We start from the raw sequence: 19,749 nt of genomic DNA on the forward strand, positions 1-19,749 counted from the left end.
TCGCAATGACAATGTAAGTTTTCTGCCCAAGACAGGTATAAAAATATCATGGTATGACTGAATTAAGGTCCATCATAATCGATGAATAAACCCCCTACATTTCAGCTCAGTCCTTGTATCTGAAAATAATCAACACACCATCAGGAGTGTTTTTTAAATTTTTCACACTGGGATAATGAACAAGACAGACATTACATACACATCAGTGCTTATTCTTGAATCTCTAACAAAATCAGTTGGGTTACAATTTGATGATTTGTGTTTTTATTTTGTTTTGTTTGTTTGTTTGTTTGTTTTTTACACAGCTTACAGTATCTAGGCGTGTATGTGAATTTTCCCAAGCTTTAGAAAAATAGATATTTTGCATTTACCAATGCAGATTCTAATATTTTAAAGTATTTGACTAAGATTAAATAACTTCCTTAATTTAAAATGTTTTTGTTGATCTTTCTAATCAGTCTGCTGATTGAAAATTCACACTTTAAACATTTAACTGAAAATTGAATACTACAATGATTGGAGAGACACATACCATTTTATTCTTTGCGTGTCTCTAGCATAAGGTAATGCAATGAGAACCCCAACTTTTTGTCTTTAGTTGAATTAAAATCTTGGCACCATTAACCACACTAAACCCAGCTTTCTGTTCATGCTAGCAGCTCTTAAAGCAAATGTGGTAATTGTAAAGTGACTGGGAAAATTTACAACTCAGATATCACAGTTATGCCTTAATGAAATATATGCTGCCTAGTGCATTGATGCTGTTTCTTTGCCTACTAACTACATACATTTGAGTACCTTCTCTACCTAGATAGCATTAGGACAGCTTCAAAGAAAGGATTTTTACGTCTATCCCCTGAGAATTAATAACATTAAAAGCTGTGTTTCAGAAGAATAATTCAAAAAGTAAATAATAATAACAGCAAAAATCACAAGTTAGTATAAAATCATCATCTTGCTATGTGTGACAATTTGTTCAGAACAGAGAGGACACAACAGACAAATAGCAGCAGGATTGAGTTATAAGGAAGGACAGCTCCTTAACCACAGATGGAACATATTTCCTCATATTCCTTCTGAACCACAGTACAGATTCTGAGTAATAATAAAAACATATTTCCATTCCCACTTTACACAAATTAAGTAGTATTAATTTAAGTAGTTAATACTGTAGCTGCAGAGACTAAATACTGTTTTTTAAATTAGCTGAATTAGCTCACATAGCAGATTATTTAATAATTATAAATCTGCAAAATAAACCAAATCATAGTCCCTTCCTCACTTATTACAACTTGGTGATTTTTCATGTCAAAGGTATGTCCTCTTGGCAAAGGCAACTGCAGGAAACAAGCTGTTGTTCGTGATCTTGTTCTGGGAGGATTAGGCAAGTAATACATTACCTTTACATTCCTAGAGGAGTTATCCAGAAAGTTAAACATAAGAAGAATATCTTCTATTGCTTTTCCATCATTACTTTAAAAAAATTTATGAGCACTCACGTTGTTCACTTATTATGTGCTTACAGTTCGGCAAGTGAATAGTCATTAAAAAACCAGCTAATAAACCTCCAAGTAGAAAGAAAAAAAATCATAGACTTTTTTATCTGTTAGTTAATATTCCATTCTTCAAAATCACATCTGTTTCTGCATGCTTCTTCTTTTCTCTAATTCAGTGATGAAGAGCTTTTACAGAAGAATACTGATGACCCACATCAGCATCTCAGATGTAGACATTCCTGAATACAAAAATAATTGGCTAGGATGCCTCTAGTCTGCAATTTTATTTTATTTTGCACTAGAACAGGTTTCTTGGAAATAGAAGTTAACACATGTATGTGTCTTTCTGTTAGAAGGCTAAAGATCCCATCAAGCTAGCCCTAATTTCATGTTTGCAAATGCTCTGTTACATTCTCGCTTAGCATGGAGAAAACACAAAAGATACCCCTCGTCTCTGGAGTTAAAAGTACTCCCTGCCTAAAAATTAAATCATAACTCATTGGCTTCTGAAGCAAAAGGGCAAGACCTAAATTAAATTTATGTCTCCACTGGTGGGAAGCATCTCCAGCTATTTTGCTGGCTGTTCTGGAATTTCTTTGTCTTTGGTTCATATGCTTTGATTCACACTTTGTTTCTTGTGGAGCTGATGGACAATTGCAAATTATTCTCCACCAGAATTCAGTGCTGGCTGTACTAAGGATCCAGTCACCAGGAAAAAATAAATAAATCAGCAACAACAAATTCCTTTAACTACTAAGGGAGTTAGCAACATTTTGAAAGAAAATTGTAGCATCATTCAGAAACAAATAAAATATAATTGTAAGCTTTCCAGCACAGTATGGATGGCAGATGTATTTACCTAAGGGTTCCTCCCTTTTACTACTTACTGGACCATAAAAGCCAAATTTGCCTGAGGGGCTTCTATGGAAGTCAATGAAAATCATCCACACGCTTGCATGAAAAGAGGAAAACTGTATTTTTATATAACCATCATCTGTTCCATTCTATGCCTCAACATTCAGCTGACTGGGAGCATTGCATAGCAAGATTTGCTACGTACCTAAGGACAGCATTTAGCGATAAATGGAGTCTCCACTGCAAGCTCCCTTTTCAGGGTGCAAGATTGCCTCTGGTAAGATAGCAATTTATTCAGGAGTAATTCACTTTCTAGATTGAGTGGCATTGAAACTGGAGATGCAATTCATTTCACCCACATTCACAAGCATTTTACACATGATGATAATTCTGCCCATACAACTCTTGAAGTTAATTCCAGAAGGCTTTGGGTTTTCTCCGAAACAAGATGAATGATGGCTTCTTCACATAAACAACATGCTGATTTTATGTTGAATTCATTACTAAGTGAAAAGATTACCTGCAGCCTTAGATAGAGCACTTGCGCCCCAAAGCTACAACGCTTGTTACAACCATCGATCTGAAAATAGTACAAAAATAGGGAATGAGACAAACATGATACCAGAAATCCAGTGGTAAAAAGTCCTTGTTATCTGATTTGTAAAGCAGATTACCCGAAGAATTTCCTTTAGACCATGAACAGCTGGTGGCTGGTACAAATTAGAAATCTGCTCTTCCTCATCCACTTCCACATGTACTTCACCAGACTGAACAGTAAGAATATAACAGAAGCTGGGAGGAGGAAGATTAGTTGTCACCTATTAAAAAGTAAAGAAAAGAAAAGTGACCTTAAAACAGGTACTTTAATTTGGCCAGTCAAGTTTTTCAATAATAGGCAAAATGAACAAAACAACTTATATTTTAAGAGGGATGGGGAAACAAAATTATATGAGTAAGGACTCCGATGTAGAAGTTGACTTAATAAACCAACATTCATAAGTTATAAGTGAAATCAGCTTTTGTGCATCATTCTTTCCATAATCTGACGTTGATCCTCATCACAAAAACAACTCATGATTTGGCACACTTGGCAAACACAGTGACTCTTTCAAGGTGCTTTTTGTTGTTTTGCATTTTTTTACTGTATGGTAGGAGTGCCTTGACTCTTTATTTTTTTAACATCCATAACTTTTCTGAGATTTGGGGACTTTTGCATGTGGGTGGGTTTTTGTGATAATAAACAGCTGCCGAACTTTTAAAGTTGCCAAATTAAATCCAGGACAGCACAAGGAGATAATGAAGAACAGGAATGCAAGAGCTGCAAGAACTGCTCTCTTTGTGTTATGCCAGATTTTTCTTTCTCCCTTAAAAAGTACCATGACGTAACAACTTTATCAACCACCACTTAAAGAGGTCTCAAACTAGAAAGACTTGTCAGAAAAGACAATGCTAGAAGATAATTTTTATGGCAAAATACTCTTTCAGCAATGTTTGTTGTTAATAAAGCTCCTAATTTCATAGAAGAAATATGAATCTACTAAAGACAGCTGCCCACCCATTAAAAAGAATCTGCATAAAGAAAAAAGCAAAAGAAGCTGATACCCAAACTCTGCCTCTGTCACCAGTAAAGAAGGCATCTAAATGTATATGTGGCTCAAAAGAAATCAGTTCCATAGACCTCTTCCCAATAACATTATCATCATGCTGGCAATATTATTTATGTACCTGTATATAAAACTGCTTCCGTAAAACTGTGCATAAAGTTATAATGTTTGTATCAAGAAAAATGTATCTCAAGTGAAAGAAATCCACTCAGCTAAAAACATGCAGCATTAGAATGCAAGTTGTGATTCTTCGTGGAATGAATTACCATTTCAAACCCATGACAGAAGTGTAAACTACATGATTATGGAAAGTTTCTTCCATTTTCAGATTGCTAATAAAATAGAAAAAATCAGAGTCATAACAACCCTAAACAACATTTAAGAGCTTTGCTCCAGCCATGGATATTCCCATTCTGTTGTCCATACTATTTTAATGCAGAAAAGCATCCATTTCTCTGAGACTTCTAAAACATGCAGATGAAAGGGAGAGTTAAGGAGAATACAGCTATTTCACTCAGTTTCAGTTTTGATTTTATATGTAACTAAGGTCTGAGCTTTTTATTCTTCAGTATAACCCTCTGGGCAGTGTAAAGAACACTCCACATTGGAGATAAAAGATTCTCAGACTTTAGAAATAACCAGTAGTATCCATTTTTAATGTTCCCTGGTTTTGAAACTTGTTTATTTCCAGCTTTGTCCTTATTTTTTTTTCTAGAACCTGCATCTCACTTGACTCCCTTATGGTCTAAACTAAATTTTTAATACCACAAACTTCTTCCCCAGAGAACAGCCTATTCAAGAACAACAAGCACTTGGCTACCCAGAAGCTTCTCAAATGATCTCGTATTACCAAAATGACACTTGATAGGACAGAACTCCTTTTCAAAGACAAAAGGTAATTAAAGGAAAATTACAGATGTGAATTGAGCTTTGCAAATACATAGTAACATACTTTAAATCCATTTTTATACCTCCCCACCCTCTAAAAACAAAGAAACATTATTTTAGTAATTACTTTTGTTTTCATCCTTCAACTGACCTCATATGAAACAAGTATCAGTCAAAGTTATCCTAATTAGAGGAAGACCTGCTTCCAGCAGTCAGTCTGTCTTCACAGAAGTTAATCTTTGGAAAAGTACTTTCAAACCTAAGGCTAAAAAGTGCTTCTAAAGAGTAAGTTGGTATCCCTGTATTTCTCAGCTGGCTCCATGCTATCTACTATCTCTTTCCTCCTACAAGGAGGAGAGAGGAAGAATTTGTCTGGACATCTTACCACTCTAGCTCTAGAGGATTAATAAGGGGATAATTGCATCATTTTGGAAAGATGTTGCTGATCCAAAGGGCTTCAGGTTAGCCTGTGAGGTTGTCAGAATCAGTAAAACAAAACTTAGTAGGTAAACAGAGGGAAAGAATCTTGATTCCCAAAATTAACATGATTATACCACCAACAAAAATACTAGTTGTGGGTGAAAAAATTCATACTCATAATAATAAAACTTACCATTTCAGCATCTTGACTTTGTCCGAGAACTTTTACAGGCACTACTGGAGGCCACAGACTGTCTATCAGACTAAAAAGTCCTAATGCCCTTCAAAGAGACCAGTAAAATCAGCTTTAAAATATTTTCCAGTGTTACACATTATATTAAAAAGATTCATTAAGAAATGTAATTTAAACCATTGCATGATTATGAAAACAATTTAAAATCATATTTATTTTCTGGAAGTTGGTTTTGATTTGGTCTAATTAAATCTCCATCATTTCTGCTGCAGGGCGGAGAGGGAGGGAAGGGATGTATCACATTCAGTGACAAAAAAGTCATATTTAATCCTTTGCTACAAACAGCTTGCTACATGACAAAATTCAGGGGAACTGGGGTAAACACTAGCTTGGGAAGGACACAGATACCAGTACAACCTCTTTTAAAAAATAGCTTTCAACTATTTTACTATTAAAAAAAAGTTTTGCTTCTAAAATTTTCATTTCTTGTTTTTTGTTGTTAACAGCTGATTGCAACTGCTTTCAGGAAAGTCAGTTATTATCAGATATAGAGAAACAGGCAAGATTTTGTTATCTTAAGTACATGAGCAGAGGATGGTCTCCCTCCTACACAGTTGCCCATTTAGTTATTCTATTCTATTCTATTCTATTCTATTCTATTCTATTCTATTCTATTCTATTCTATTCTATTCTATTCTATTCTATTCTATTCTATTCTATTCTATTCTATTCATTTATTTATTTATTTTCCAAGTTTCACACTTTTGATTTAAAAACAAACATACAATTAACAGTCCAGCATATTAAGGTAAGATGTGGCAGACTCTTTAGCAAACAAAGCTATACTTTGCAGCAGTTCAGTGGCTGCCTTGTGAGTTGATGGAGCATCCTTGCTGGACGAGCAGTAACATCTGAGGGAGAGGCCAGGAAAACAGCTGAGGGAGGGGAAATAGCTACAGATAACCAACTTGAAGAGGCATGCATTTTTGAGTTAAAGCTCTGAGTTATCTTGTCCCAGTCCTCTCTTCTGTGCAGTTGAAGTACTGAGATCTGGATTTTAACCCCACACTGACCCTATGAACAAGTTGTCTTTTCCTCCAATAAAAAACCCCCACTATTTCTGATGCAGCTTTAAAAAATGAAGTCCAAAACTTGCTAGAAGTAGTATTATCTTCTAAACCCAACTGCTTAGAAGGAAACCACATACTCTGGTACAGGACTGAAGCACGTTGCATTATGCTGCTTCTCTTCAAGGGGTCATGGAAACTTTCCTTTTAAAGTTCTGCTTTTAGCTCACTTCTGCTTAAGCTTACTTATTTTTGCATTTTCCTAGTCTTTCTCCAAATCCTTAAGTGCTTAGATTTTGGGTGTCTACAGACTGAACTTCTTACCACATTTTTTTCATCAAGTGCCAGGTATTGTCTGTAATTCATTGTTAATAGTGATGCCTTTGGACCAGCACTACAAGAAATTTTACGGATGCAAATCTCAAAGTAGATCTTGTGGAATAAAACTTCTGGTTCACAATTCAGTAACAAACTGGCAGAGTGAAAAGATGATGTTGCTACCTGTAGTTGCATTCTCCACACTAATGAACAGATCAGAAACACAAACATGTTGCTCTTTTACAGAAATGAACTTCCTGACTTATACAGCATCAAGCCCAAGGCTGTAAAAGGAGAATGCTGAGCTCAAAGACCGGGGTGTTTATTTTTCGTTTTGTGTTTTGTTTTTAACAGTGAGAGCATTAAAACACACAAAGCAACATTTCTTAGGTATTAAAGAGATTTTACAGCAAAATGACCACTTCTTGAATCCTTGATCTGGGCAAGATTTTCTGTTTAGTATTGTACAGAACTATGCCCTCTCTACAGACACAAGGGGGGCCGATGCCCACAGAAACTAACTAGTCTTGCTAACTGGGAGATGAAAGAGAAGAGTTACTGAAAGAGAGCACAGCCTCTTTTACAACTCGGGCAGTTACTCAAGTGGCCTTCCTCACATAACCTGCAGCACGAGGGCAGAGCACAGATATGAACATACCACAAACTCTCTGTGTGTACAGAGATTGCACATTTATCAACTTAGAGCAACTAAGCCATGTTGTTGCATATTCATGTCTTCAGACAGACCTTATGCTGATCTCTCCTGTGTATTATTAAGTGTTCAAAGGGACATGAAGTTGTCCTTTCTTCTTTAGCTCTCTTCCAACTGTTACCCCACATCAGTATATCTAAGATATACAGTACATTTTCTCCTACTCCTTGTGTCCTTTTGGAGAAGGCTATCTACTGCTTGAATTACAAGCACTTAATTATTAGTAAATGACAGTATTTGTTTACAAGCAGGCTGAGGGTCAATGCTGTGTGAGGAATGTCTCCGGAACATCTTGGCCCTGTTATTTCTTTGACAGCAGTCAGGCCAAGAGCAGAGACATTTGCCAACCAAAGGATTTGTAAGTTCCAAATCACATCCTGCTGGGATCCTTGTGTACCAGCTGGGATGTTCTCTCTGGAGCTGTCACTCCATCAGTTGGTGTCCCTGGTGAGGAGCTCCCCTCTTGCTCCACCCACTAATATGCCTTCAAAAAGGTAACTCTCTCTTTACACTTATGGACTTTGACCTAGCAGAGGGGGGAATGAGTGAGGGCACTGACAGTGAAGAAATAAAAAAGACATTGTGTCCTCTTCTGTAGAAAATCACTATCCTCACAGAAAGAATAAAATTCATTCTCTTTTATTGGCCAAGCAACACTCAAACCCCATTTCAATCTGACTTGAACAATGGGTGTATTTTATCCAATATGTGTATCCTTCTGTGGCTATAGAGTCAGGACAAGAGATGAACAGCTGGCTCTGTGCTATAGTGAAGAGACATGGTTAGCTCCCATGTGCATAAAGAGCCTCCCTGGTGACAGAAGGCAAAATAAAAATGTTAAAATTTTGCTCTGTGAGTGTAATTACTAGTTACTGTCTTAAAAAAAAATCATTTTAATTACAGAAGACAGACTTCTAAGAAAGGAAAAGCAGAGTGAAAAATGAGAAGAAACAGGCTGAAGAATCAAAAAGAAAAAAAAACCATGTAAAGTATTTAGAATAACTTTTTGGTTTTGGTTTTTTTTTTTTTTTACTTTAGAGGCTAGAGCTCTATTGTAGTACTCTATAACTTTTCTTTAAAAAAAAGGAAAAAAAGACACAGGTCATACCAGGAGAAGACAAAAATCATCTATCAGATTCTAAATGACTCAACTCTCTACTTCCCATGACAGACTTGAACCTATGTTTGGTAAAAAAATTTTTGTCTCATCATAACATGTTTACTGTTTAACACCAACACAATAAGACCACCAGTAACTCCATAACTGAAGTGGAGTGTTACAGCATAGAATTCCACAGAAATATGGATTTATGACAGGCAGCTATACCTCTCTTCTGTAAACCCACGTCTTCAAGGTTTGCTTATATATAATGGGATTTTTATATACATGTGTATATGTCTATATACATACAACATACAAAAAAGTTTTTTTAGTGTCCTTAAGTATATTTATTATCCAATGTCCTCAAAAAGCATCTCTCTCAAACTTTCCTTTCTAAACTTCAGTACATCTTTTCTCTGCATCCACAAATGCCAACTGCCTGCTGTGTACTCTGTTCTGACAGCAGTCAGAGAATTTTAAAGATTTAATACTGTTAAACAGGCTCAATACATGACTGAGAAAATGCAGAATATATATGCAACACTTGCAGAAATTAATCCTGACCTATTTAACAAATCAAATTAAACTACTCCATAGAAAAATCACTAGAAGATAGGAGTGATACTAATAAAAGAGCATTTACTTTTCCTTCACCAGGATTCTCATCACAAATGATGACTGTGCTGCTCTGCAAAGAAGTTGCTTTAGTTTGCTCACCTAACCACCTTCCTTCTCAGTTTCACAGCTCACTAGGAGACAGAAGTCACCTTCTGCTTCTAACCTTCCTGCCTTGTTTTGCCCTTCACTGCAGTCAAATGGCATAGATTGGTATATGCATACATTCATACACCTATTTGCTCTATGACTTTTTTGGTAAAAACATACAAATAAAGAGCAAAGGTGTTGTAACTATAGACAGCCAGTAAACTGATAAACGAGTACTTAGGCTATCAGCACCTCTCTGATCCTGTGGAAATTCCATTCATTTATACTACAAGCTGTACTACAAAAATCAAACAAGACCAAATTTTAACTTTTCAAAACTATTTCACTGACTCTAACCTGACAACTTCCTTTATAATTTAATAAGGAGATTTTGTTTATTTCTCTTACATGCATGAGGTTTCAGCTACAGTTCTGGTCCAAGAATTTGGTGTGTGCCATACCTGATTCAACGCTTAGCATACAGCTTATAGGCTGGGGTATTTTCTGACTTTAACAATCATAACACAGTCTCAGGGGAAAATTACAACAGGGAGAAAATATCAGCAATGTCAAAGAGAGTTAAAGGAAAAGAAGGTTCATAAGTAGGAAAAGAAGAAACACTATGTAAGGTTTACAGCAAGGAACAAGAAGATGCTAGGACTCTCTTCCAATATCTTCCACTGCTTTGCTCTGAGGACTCCAGACTTGGCACTTCTCTGCTTCCTCCTCTCCTACTTCTTACAATTTTAGTCTAAAACAAAACAGTTTTCTTTGGCAGTGTCAGTCTCAATTATTAAGAACTCAAAAATAAAGCAATTCCTAGCCCTTTGTGCAAAACTAAGAAGAAATTCCTAAATAATCACCTAGGCTGCATAAGCTTCAACTCTCAAGGGACAAGTAATCCAAATAAAAAGTTCATACTGTAGGCTACCTCTCCCTTTAACTGACCTACTAAGATCTTGTAGTGCACAAACTATGCAACACCACATTTTCTCAGACTTTAGTAATAAAAGAAACAAAGCCACAAAGTAAAAATCTGAGCCTACTAAACCAGCATCTCAGTCAAAAAATGAAGAGGGAGGAAGGGCTGCTGATTTTTCCCAAAGTTTTGTTTAGATATATGAAATTATTTTGTTAAACAATTTACATACTTTAATAACTCAACTTTCTATAGTACATTAGAAATTACATGTACTACATTAAACCACTGAAATGATAACATAAAAATACTTTCAAATCGACATGGATATGCCTATGTTATTCTCCAGTGATGGTTACTAAACACATTAAAGACAGAAGCACTGAAGATACAAGTAGAAGTCCATGCTTATAAAGAATAGAAAACTCAGAAGATAAAAAAAGATAATTTCTGATACATAAGCAGTCACAGAAATTGATAAAAAAGTAATGCAAATATTCAAAACTCCAATATGATTACTGAAATAATGCTTTAAATGGAACTCAACTTTTAACCACAGCAATTACTGAAGTGTTTCAGGACCTCAAAACCTCAGAGACGTGGGTGGCTCTTTTAGAGCCAGTCGTTTTGGAGGAGGGAAAACTAAAGGAAGGAAGTTCTGACCTCCTTGCTCTGTGGAGAGTTCTTACTATCACATTTCCTGTCTATGTCTAGCAGCTGAAACACTTACTTGTGTATCAGTTAGCAGTGGTCCTCTCTTCTGAGGGCAAAGCAAAACGAAGAGAAAGTACACAGTGAAGAGTAAAGAAAAAAAAGAGAGAAATAGAGGCCAGTGAAGCATGAAACTTAAATAAAAAGAAGAGGAAAAAAAAAAGAATGAAAGCCCTCAGGCACAATAGTGACCACTACAGACATACAGAGAGATTTCACATTTCAGTGCCTAACATTTGAAAGTTTAAAATGACAAACAACAGAAACCAACTTTATTTGAAAATGCAGAAATGTTTCAGAAGAACTTAACACTGGTTGTTGAACTCTGTTCAGAGTCTACTTACTTTAGAGGAAAATCCAACAGATAGTACAGCCTGCTATGAATTAAATGTTGGTTCAAATGCCAAAGCTTATGAGTTGATGTATCCTTCTAAATGTTTTAGCCTATCCAACTTAAGCGTGGATTTTAACACTATCAATGCAATAGCTGCCTCTTCTTTTGAAGCTTATTAAGTGTTTTTTGAATTTAGGGACAAAATTTGTACCGCCACCCTGTGTTCTTCCTCCTCTCTCCCTTTATAAATGGGTGTCATCCATTCCGCTGAAACTCTTCATATTTTTAACATATAAGAAAGCATAAAATGAAGAAGTAGGTACATGTGCTATACTCAGCTGTAAAACAACTCAGTGCTTGGAAAATCAGGTGAAAAGACACACATTGTCAAAATCCAAATTATGCGTGGAACTCCAGTCAGGTATAAACATAAAATTAATAGTTTTTGTTGATAAAGACACATATCTAACTACAAAGTTTATCCTAGCTCATTGAAATTAATTTCTGGTAGGAAGCAGCAACTGTGACAATTTATAGGTTATTTACTCCTGAGGCATTTTAGTGAGTGCTCAGTCCCTGCACCTCGTTGCATCCATTTAGTTACTGGTTATACTGGACATACTTGAAACATGCCTGGGATCCATTAAAATCGGGGGGGTTATATGTTAGCTGCACTGCATACGGATTCAGAACCAACACTCCTGCCTCTAGCAGCACACGCTCAAAATTTCACTTCCTCTTTCTCAAAGGGCTGAATTTAAGAGTGACACATGAGGTAGTGGGAGGGCGAGAGCGAGAATACATGCCTCTAAGGAGCCAACACCACCAGCAGCAGATCAATGAACATTTTTCAGTCTTTTCCCTTTAAACCACTGTAATATTTTTATTCTTTTTTTTGCTGATACTAAGCATGCAGTTCAGGGCATAGTTGCAGGAAAGGCTAGGAGACAAGTATGAATGGGAGGGTGAAGAGAAAAGGTGTCGGGAAACAGATACCGAACCACGTAAGTTAATTCAGCTGCTACAATACTGTTTCCTAACTTATCCAGCAGCCTCAAGAAGAGAGTAGAAGAACTACTGGAAACTGAACACTGAACAAGCTATGGCAACTCTGCCATGACTCAGCCATGTCCATCTGTCTTATAGGATTGCCAGAAACTGGGCTGCAAAAGGAAACACCACTTCCTTTACTGGATGGCAAAGGGAAGGATTTCTTGAAGGAATGGTTTGGGGTAGTATGTTTTCTGTGGGGTATGGGACTTTTTCTGAAAACCACCTAAATCAGTGAAAGACCTTCAAATGACCTAGTACGAGGCCCTAGTACTTGTTAGAGCATATGAGTATTCAAAACCAATATTCAACATTAACAGTGTTTCTCTCAATGAAAGATTACTATGATTTTTTACAGGGTTGATCTTCATCAAGACAGGACATGGTTGTATAAGTTCTTATCCCACTTTTCTTTTGGAACACAAATGTTTTCTTATTGGAGAAGAAATGGGTTTAGTCTTCAGCACATCTTAACAGTAGAGGTCCATTCCAAAGATCGAATAATGCTTAGAGCCAGGTTTTTGCCTGAATGTAAAATACTTCTTATTACAGGTTTATAGGTTTTTAGCCCTTGAAATGCAACTTCAGCTTAACAACAGTGATTTTCAAATTACATTTACTGGAATGATGTTAAACATTAGATACTTGATGATGAGGATGGATGATGGCCTGGAAAATTTTCTGAACAATAGCAGTAGTCCATTGATGCAAAATGTTTGAAAACTTCTTGTATCTATTAGCAAATCTCCTCTGCCTCATGGAGGGATGGAGGAAGTACTCTGTCTCTGATTACAATCCATGTGACTGTGGGACAACATACACATATGGGATCTTATTAGCCATTCCTGGCTTTCTCCAGATCATGTGCTTCAAAGGCACAAGGAAAAAAGTCATTACTTTTCCCTCGTATTTCCTACATTTTATTCCCTTTTGTCCATTTTAAAAGCCACTGTCAGACTCCAGGAAACAAACAGTTTAAAAGTCATCTCCTTCCAAAAAGTAATTGGTGTTCTCAAAAAAAAAAAAAAAGAGGCAGCAGTCTTTCTTGCAGGGCAGACCACATAGTTCTTATTCACTCATATGCTGCAAGCCAAGGTTGGGCACTCACAGGCACATCCCATCATGTGTTTGGATATACCACTGGCTCTGGAAATCTATTTATCCAGTGGCAATGAGTTCTACAGCTTAATTATGCTCCCTGCGAATAAGTACTCCCTCATATTCATTTCAGCTATGGCTTTACTGTGGTTTCCATCACACCTAGAATGTGTCCCAAACACTTAAAAGTAATAAAAAGTTATAAAGCAGAACTTAGGCTGAAACAATTAAGAAAGAATAAATCCCTGAACAATTCCACCACCCACCCATCTTGTACAATGAAATCACGTTTTAACCACTGCACTGTCCCCGAAGCTACACTAGCCATTTTCTTTTAATGTTCCCTAGCAGGGTTACCACCAGCACAGCTCCAGCTGAGCCACCAGCATTTTCAGCAGTGTGTCTTCTAATCATCCTCAGAATAGCCAGAAGTAAGTTACTGATGCTTTGAAACAGAATTTACATTAGAAAAAGTCTGTCTCTTATTAGCTAGGCAGAGTACTGGAAGCACCAGCAGCCAGTTGTAAAACTTCATTTGTATCCAGAATTCCAAAGCCATTATTTAATTTGTTTGGAAAAAATGTAACTCGGAAAAAAAGCCAACAAAATAATTAAATAAGAAGACGTGTTTGTTATTAAAGGTCCATAAAAATGCAAGTAGACTTGAAATCCAAAGGATCTGAAAATTAACACTGCAAGTACATAAAAAGAAAAGCATACTGAATAGGGCTGGCTGGAAAACAACAATTCCATTTTGCTAAACATTTCAAGGCTTTGAAATTTGTTTTTGTTCCAATATGAAACAAAAATGAGACTTTCTCAAAGTTTTCATGAAATGAGAATGAGAGAGAGAATATTCACTCCCTCTGGACCTGAAAAAATCTTCCCAACAAAGTTGTCTCCAAAATAGATAATGTTTCCATGAAACATTCTGGTTTTGATGAAACAGCATTTTTCAACAGGAAAAAAAGTGTCAGCAGAAATACCATAGCCATTCTAATAGCAAAGGCTTATCTAGATCGGAGGCTCGTACGAATAAATTATGTTGAGAACTGAACCAATCTAATTATATTTATATAGGTCCCCATGAGAACACTGTATCACTTTCCCTAGAAAGATAATCTGTAAGATACTTTAACTATTTAATTTTTTTTTCTGACTGAAGTTATTTTATTTTATTCAAAGAATGTAAAAGGAACCACAGAATAAGCAAAATCTGAGAGGTACCGTAAGTCAATTTGTTACTAACCTGAGGGGATTTTTCTATAAACCTGATGACATTCTTATTTCAAAATAGGATTTTATATTTTTTTTTAAGAAACTTAAACTATAGTTCTAAAGCCATACAGACTTAAAAGAATTAAACTCTCATATAGTCAGAGAAAGCCTGTGCTTGAAAGTTCAACCCATACTGGGCAGCACTGTAGAAAAGCTTACTACAATAAAAAGTTCTGCAATAGAAGGGAGGTGAACTAATGTTTTTAAGTCTCTGAATCTACTGAAGACGAAGTAACCATTCATATTTTATTAAATATTGCATACAGCAATTCCTTTCTCTGCTAAGGGTGTATTTGTGCATTAGCTTATTTATGCTATTTTGGAGTACAGTGGGGTCAAGTACAACTGGATGCCCCAAAAGTAGCAATAAGGACTTTTAATTGAACAAAGACAGGTTCGGTTGTTTCAAAGAATGTTGGTCACAGAAATAAATAAAAAGGCAGATCATCTCTGCCTGCCACATCAACCAATACGTTCTCCCATTAGTTGTTCTCACCTTCCTCTTGTAGCTCTCTGTAAAATTTTCATTCCAGCTAAGCAGCAGAATTTTCCTTCCCATCTCCTGCAATACTGTTCAATGTCATCTGTGGAACTCAGGGACTGCAGCTGCACTTCACTGAACATGCCATAGGCATCCTGGACAAGGAGGCATAACCTGCAAAACATTCCTCTGTTACTCATTGGCTGGGCTTCATAACAAACCAGTGAGCAAATTTCTGAAAACTGTATTACAAACTTCAGGACAAGGTTTATGCTCTACAACATATAAACAAAACCAAGAGATTTTGTTTCATTAAAGTTTTTCTCATGTACATTTTCAGGAGATAAAAGAGCCATGAAATAGAGAAGCATGACTGAAACAAAGTGTATAAGGCTTGCACTGGAGATTAGATGAATTAACTGTTATGCACTATGTAGTTTGTGTACTTATAAAGAAAGAAAGTTGAGGTTTTGCCTTAGTTAAGGTGAATTCTGCAATGCAGACAGTGCAATGACAGAAACATACACGTGTGTACAAATATAAAAATTCTGCTTAGAAGTAAATAAAGCAACATATTTCACAAGTAATAATCACCAACACTGAAACTGGCAAAGCAAGCATTACATTTCCTATAACTTTTTTTTTTTTAAGAAAGAGTTCTGAGGAGGCAAAAAAGAGTGAAACATCAATTTTTCTTTTTAAAAAAACCCAACATGTAACTGCAAATTGGTATATTCAGTATTGGGTATGAGGAAGCCCAGAGAAACTATTTTAAGAAGGTAATTAAAGAACCTGCTAAACAAACAATTTGATTAATCTATGGAAGATGGGGCTGTAAGGCTGGGAAGTATTGCTTAACCAAGTTGCTGGCATCTTGAGAAGATATTACTGTTGTAAGAGATAAGGCAAAGTCAGTGGATGTCATACATTTAGATAGTCAAAAACGCATTTCACAAGATTCTGCACCTGAGATGAGCAGCCACGATAGCATGAGTCATGCAGGGCTGGAGGAAGGAGGCTGCTGTCTACAAGATGGGTTTAATTGCCTCAGAAAGAGACAGTTAAGCATGGAAACTTTTCAAAGTGAGTCAAAAATTACCTTTGAGGGTAGCACATGCATCCTTATTTCTATATAAAACTCAGGGGTGCACTAGGGAGCAGAATTCAGCTCATTTCATGCCAAAACTACCTTCCCCAGAGCAGCACCATTGTTCACAGCAAGCCAACTCCAACTGCTTTTGGAGCACATCATGTAACATACACACATCCTGAAAGCATTCAACAGTAGTCATTATATCTTTATAAATTGCATTTTAAATTAAATTAGTTCCTACATTGAAGAAATTCATGTATTTTCTTTGCCTGGAAAAGTAAGCATGTGGAAGACCATTAATCACACTTTCCTTGTTTGTTATGAACTGTCTAACTTTGGCTTACACCCTTAAGAAAGCTGTATTCAACATAAGCTACAACCCCAAAGGCTTTCAGACATCAGCAGTTATGCGAGCACCAGCTAAGAGTCCTCATTTTTCAGACTCTGGTGTTGGTTTTAAGGAACAGGGAGGGGTAGGACTGGACACAAACAAAGGCTCCCATGTCTTCCCCATATGTCTAGCTACGAGGGTCCCGTACAAACAGAGTCATCACCAGAAAAAAAACCAAAACAAACTAAAAAAACTACATTTGCCTGCTGCTTTCCATGTCAGGACTTTGCAATCAGTTAAGAACTCCCCTGAGTTTTAACTGATTTGACTGAAACTCCTTGTGATGCTGTTTTGTTTGGAAAACCACAGCTCATATGCTCTGGACATTTCTGAAAATCAGATTGAGGGGAACCGGAAAAACAAAGCAAACAGTTTTGCCTATGTTAACAAAACATTGACTGTTAATTGTGAAAAATTAGGCCTCCATATCTTGGAGCAAGGAAGGGCCAACTGAGTTAGCGTCAGATCAGATCAGTTCAGCAGTCTCTTAACTGATCACTGGGATTTCTCATATCTTTAGTGAGACATAACTGAACACAAGTAAGTTCCAGACTAGCTGGCACCAGGGTCATATTAAATCCTCTGGGACATGTTAATTGCCCAAATAAAATTAGCTTGGTTGGTGCTGAAGACATCAGTCACTAAAAGTGCATTTTTCCATGCCCTTTTAACTCAAGCAATGAGATGGTTTCTGTCAGACATAGGAGCCTCAACTCCCCACATCCCTGGCCACAGATTTCCATCCCTTTGTGGTGGTGGCATAAATGGTTGGGACAGGAAACTGATCTGACCAAAAAAATTCTGTAGCCAAATCATCATCATCATCATCATCATCATCTGAGTTCCTTGAAAATTAACTCTGCAGAAGTAAACTCCTGTTTGCATGGAGTACTACTTCTAGACAAGGATGTATTTTCCTCGAAGCTCTCACTCCAGCTGTCCAGATGCAGCACGACATCTCAGGTCATATGATGGGAGAACGGTCATCTTATGACCAAGCTCAATGCACTGAAGAACTGTGTAATTTGAGGCTCCTATCACTAATGTTCCCACTCACGCTAGAAAAACATTCATGATTATTGGCATCATGAAGCAACACAGGGCAGCAGAACCTATAGCATCAGATTCCAAGTACTTTTGTTCTGTCAGGTTTGTACACATGAGCAGACAGACACTATACTACACTTGTTCTAACAGTATCCAAAAGATAGCCATGATTTCTCTGCAACATGCGTTTCAAATGAAATGCATATGTTCACTCCCTCGGAAGACAGAATTTCACAAATAACCTTCAGATGCCCAATTTCAGACTAAAAGAGGAATATCCCAAACCAACGCCATGAAGAGAACTTCACAAACACATGGTCCCTGCTTCACCATTCTTTTAAAACAGTATGAATGAATGATGACAAAACCTTGAAATGCCATAGGTATTTAATGACAGGTGACAATTGATTTTCCTACTTAATGACTATGATAAAACCAGTTGTATCCCACAACACACTCAGTGATGCACTTGGAGAACTACCCCCCTGTTCTTCGAAATTGGTTCTGTTCTTATGGATTTTGCACATGCTGTCAGCATCACTGACAGTAGTTCAGCTGCATGCAGAGGCTGTTGATTCACGACCTTAACTTCCTCACTAGCACTGTTTTTTTCCTTGATTTCACTTCATTCCCAGAAAAGTGCATGTGTATTATTTTCCCATGTTGCAGTGTTGCTCTCATATTACAGCAAATGTGCTTGCAAATTAATTTTTAGTATAAAGTCTAACTGTGATTTAAGCAACAGCTTGTCCCATGATTTCTTCCCCCTTTGAAGTTCGCTACCAGGATAAAATCCCACATCTAAATTGTGAGACAAGTTGCAAAGCCAAAATTAGTATCTGCCCCCCAGGAATTCAGCATTTATGTTTTGTGCACATCTATCACAAACACTTTTTTTTTCATAAAATGTGGGTTTGTACTGAGTCAGTTAATCAGGTTAAACATACCTTTACAAATGCCCTGTCAGTATGCATAGTAATGAACTGATAAAAAAAAAAAAGACAGGTAACATCTCCAAATTAATCAGTGGTGCTTGTGTGTGGAGGAAATAATGGTCATCTTTATTTTTGGGACAACAGGATGCAACCCTGTGTAAGACCTCAGTTTAAGATATGGTTTTGGAAATTGAAATTTCTCATGTAAAATAGCAGAATTCACTCCAGAAGAGTAAGGGGTAGCAGGAAAGCCAGTAGAGAGCAAAAGTGGGAGAGCAGACTAAGGAAAAGTTGAAGTATGATGCATGGGTAATAACAAAGGGGGCGAAGATAGGGAATTATGAAGATAGGGAATTATAAGAACTGAGGCAGAGATTAGCTTTTTTTTTTTTTTTTTTTTGAGTAATGACACAGTAAGTCTCATGCAAAAGCTTGGGAAGATTTTGTTAATTTGTTAATAGCCAGGAGCAAGGATGGGGGCTGGGGGAAGATGAGACTGATTACTCTGCATTATTTCTATGACTGTGCTGATCTTTAGGACAAAATGTCTCACAGTAGAAATCTGGAGAAGTTTACAGGATTACTGCCATGCCTTTCTCCCAGTTAGTCACTCTTCATGGGTAAAGGGTAAGCAGTTCTTTTACTATTACATTTTATGCAAGAAAAATCATACCCCTCCATACTGCTGCCTTGTATGAGGCAGCTGACTTTCTGGAGAGGTAAGTGCAACAAAAACCTTCTTCATCTTTGGTTATCTCCAGTCTTCTCAGCAGCTAGTGGAAAAGACTAAGAAAAGGAAGATCTCCTCCTGCAGAGGAGATGAGAGTGCATGGAGGCCAGAATGGACTGATTACACAGGTACTGCCTTTACCGAGTCTTGTGAAAACAAGCAGCAGAAATTTGTCACAAACAGATCTTAATCAACAAATAATTGTTTTACCCTTGGGTAGGAGGACAATTGTGTGGCCCACAGTGGCTCTTCTCCATGCACAGTTAGGTTGTGAAGTACAGCATGAGGAACAAGATGGCCAGGCAAATACTGTCACCTCTGC

At 36.9% G+C, this 19,749-nt stretch overlaps 1 protein-coding gene across 1 annotated transcript in view; it reads right to left on the bottom strand.

Annotated features, from left to right (window-relative positions):
• SPIDR (scaffold protein involved in DNA repair) overlaps positions 1 to 19,749 on the bottom strand; it is a 194,452-nt gene that overhangs the window by 12,751 nt on the left and 161,952 nt on the right. Inside the window, exons 11-14 of the mRNA XM_018075037.3 lie at positions 15,247 to 15,405; positions 5,457 to 5,544; positions 3,026 to 3,169; positions 2,872 to 2,931 (exon numbers count right to left, since the gene is read on the bottom strand). Of these exons, the coding sequence (XP_017930526.1) occupies positions 2,872 to 2,931; positions 3,026 to 3,169; positions 5,457 to 5,544; positions 15,247 to 15,405 (451 nt within the window). The remainder of the gene's footprint in view (positions 1 to 2,871; positions 2,932 to 3,025; positions 3,170 to 5,456; positions 5,545 to 15,246; positions 15,406 to 19,749) is intronic.

Source organism: Manacus vitellinus, unplaced genomic scaffold (assembly GCF_001715985.3).
Source record: "Manacus vitellinus isolate BGI_N305 unplaced genomic scaffold, ASM171598v3 scaffold_1_pilon, whole genome shotgun sequence".
NCBI lineage: Eukaryota > Metazoa > Chordata > Aves > Passeriformes > Pipridae > Manacus > Manacus vitellinus.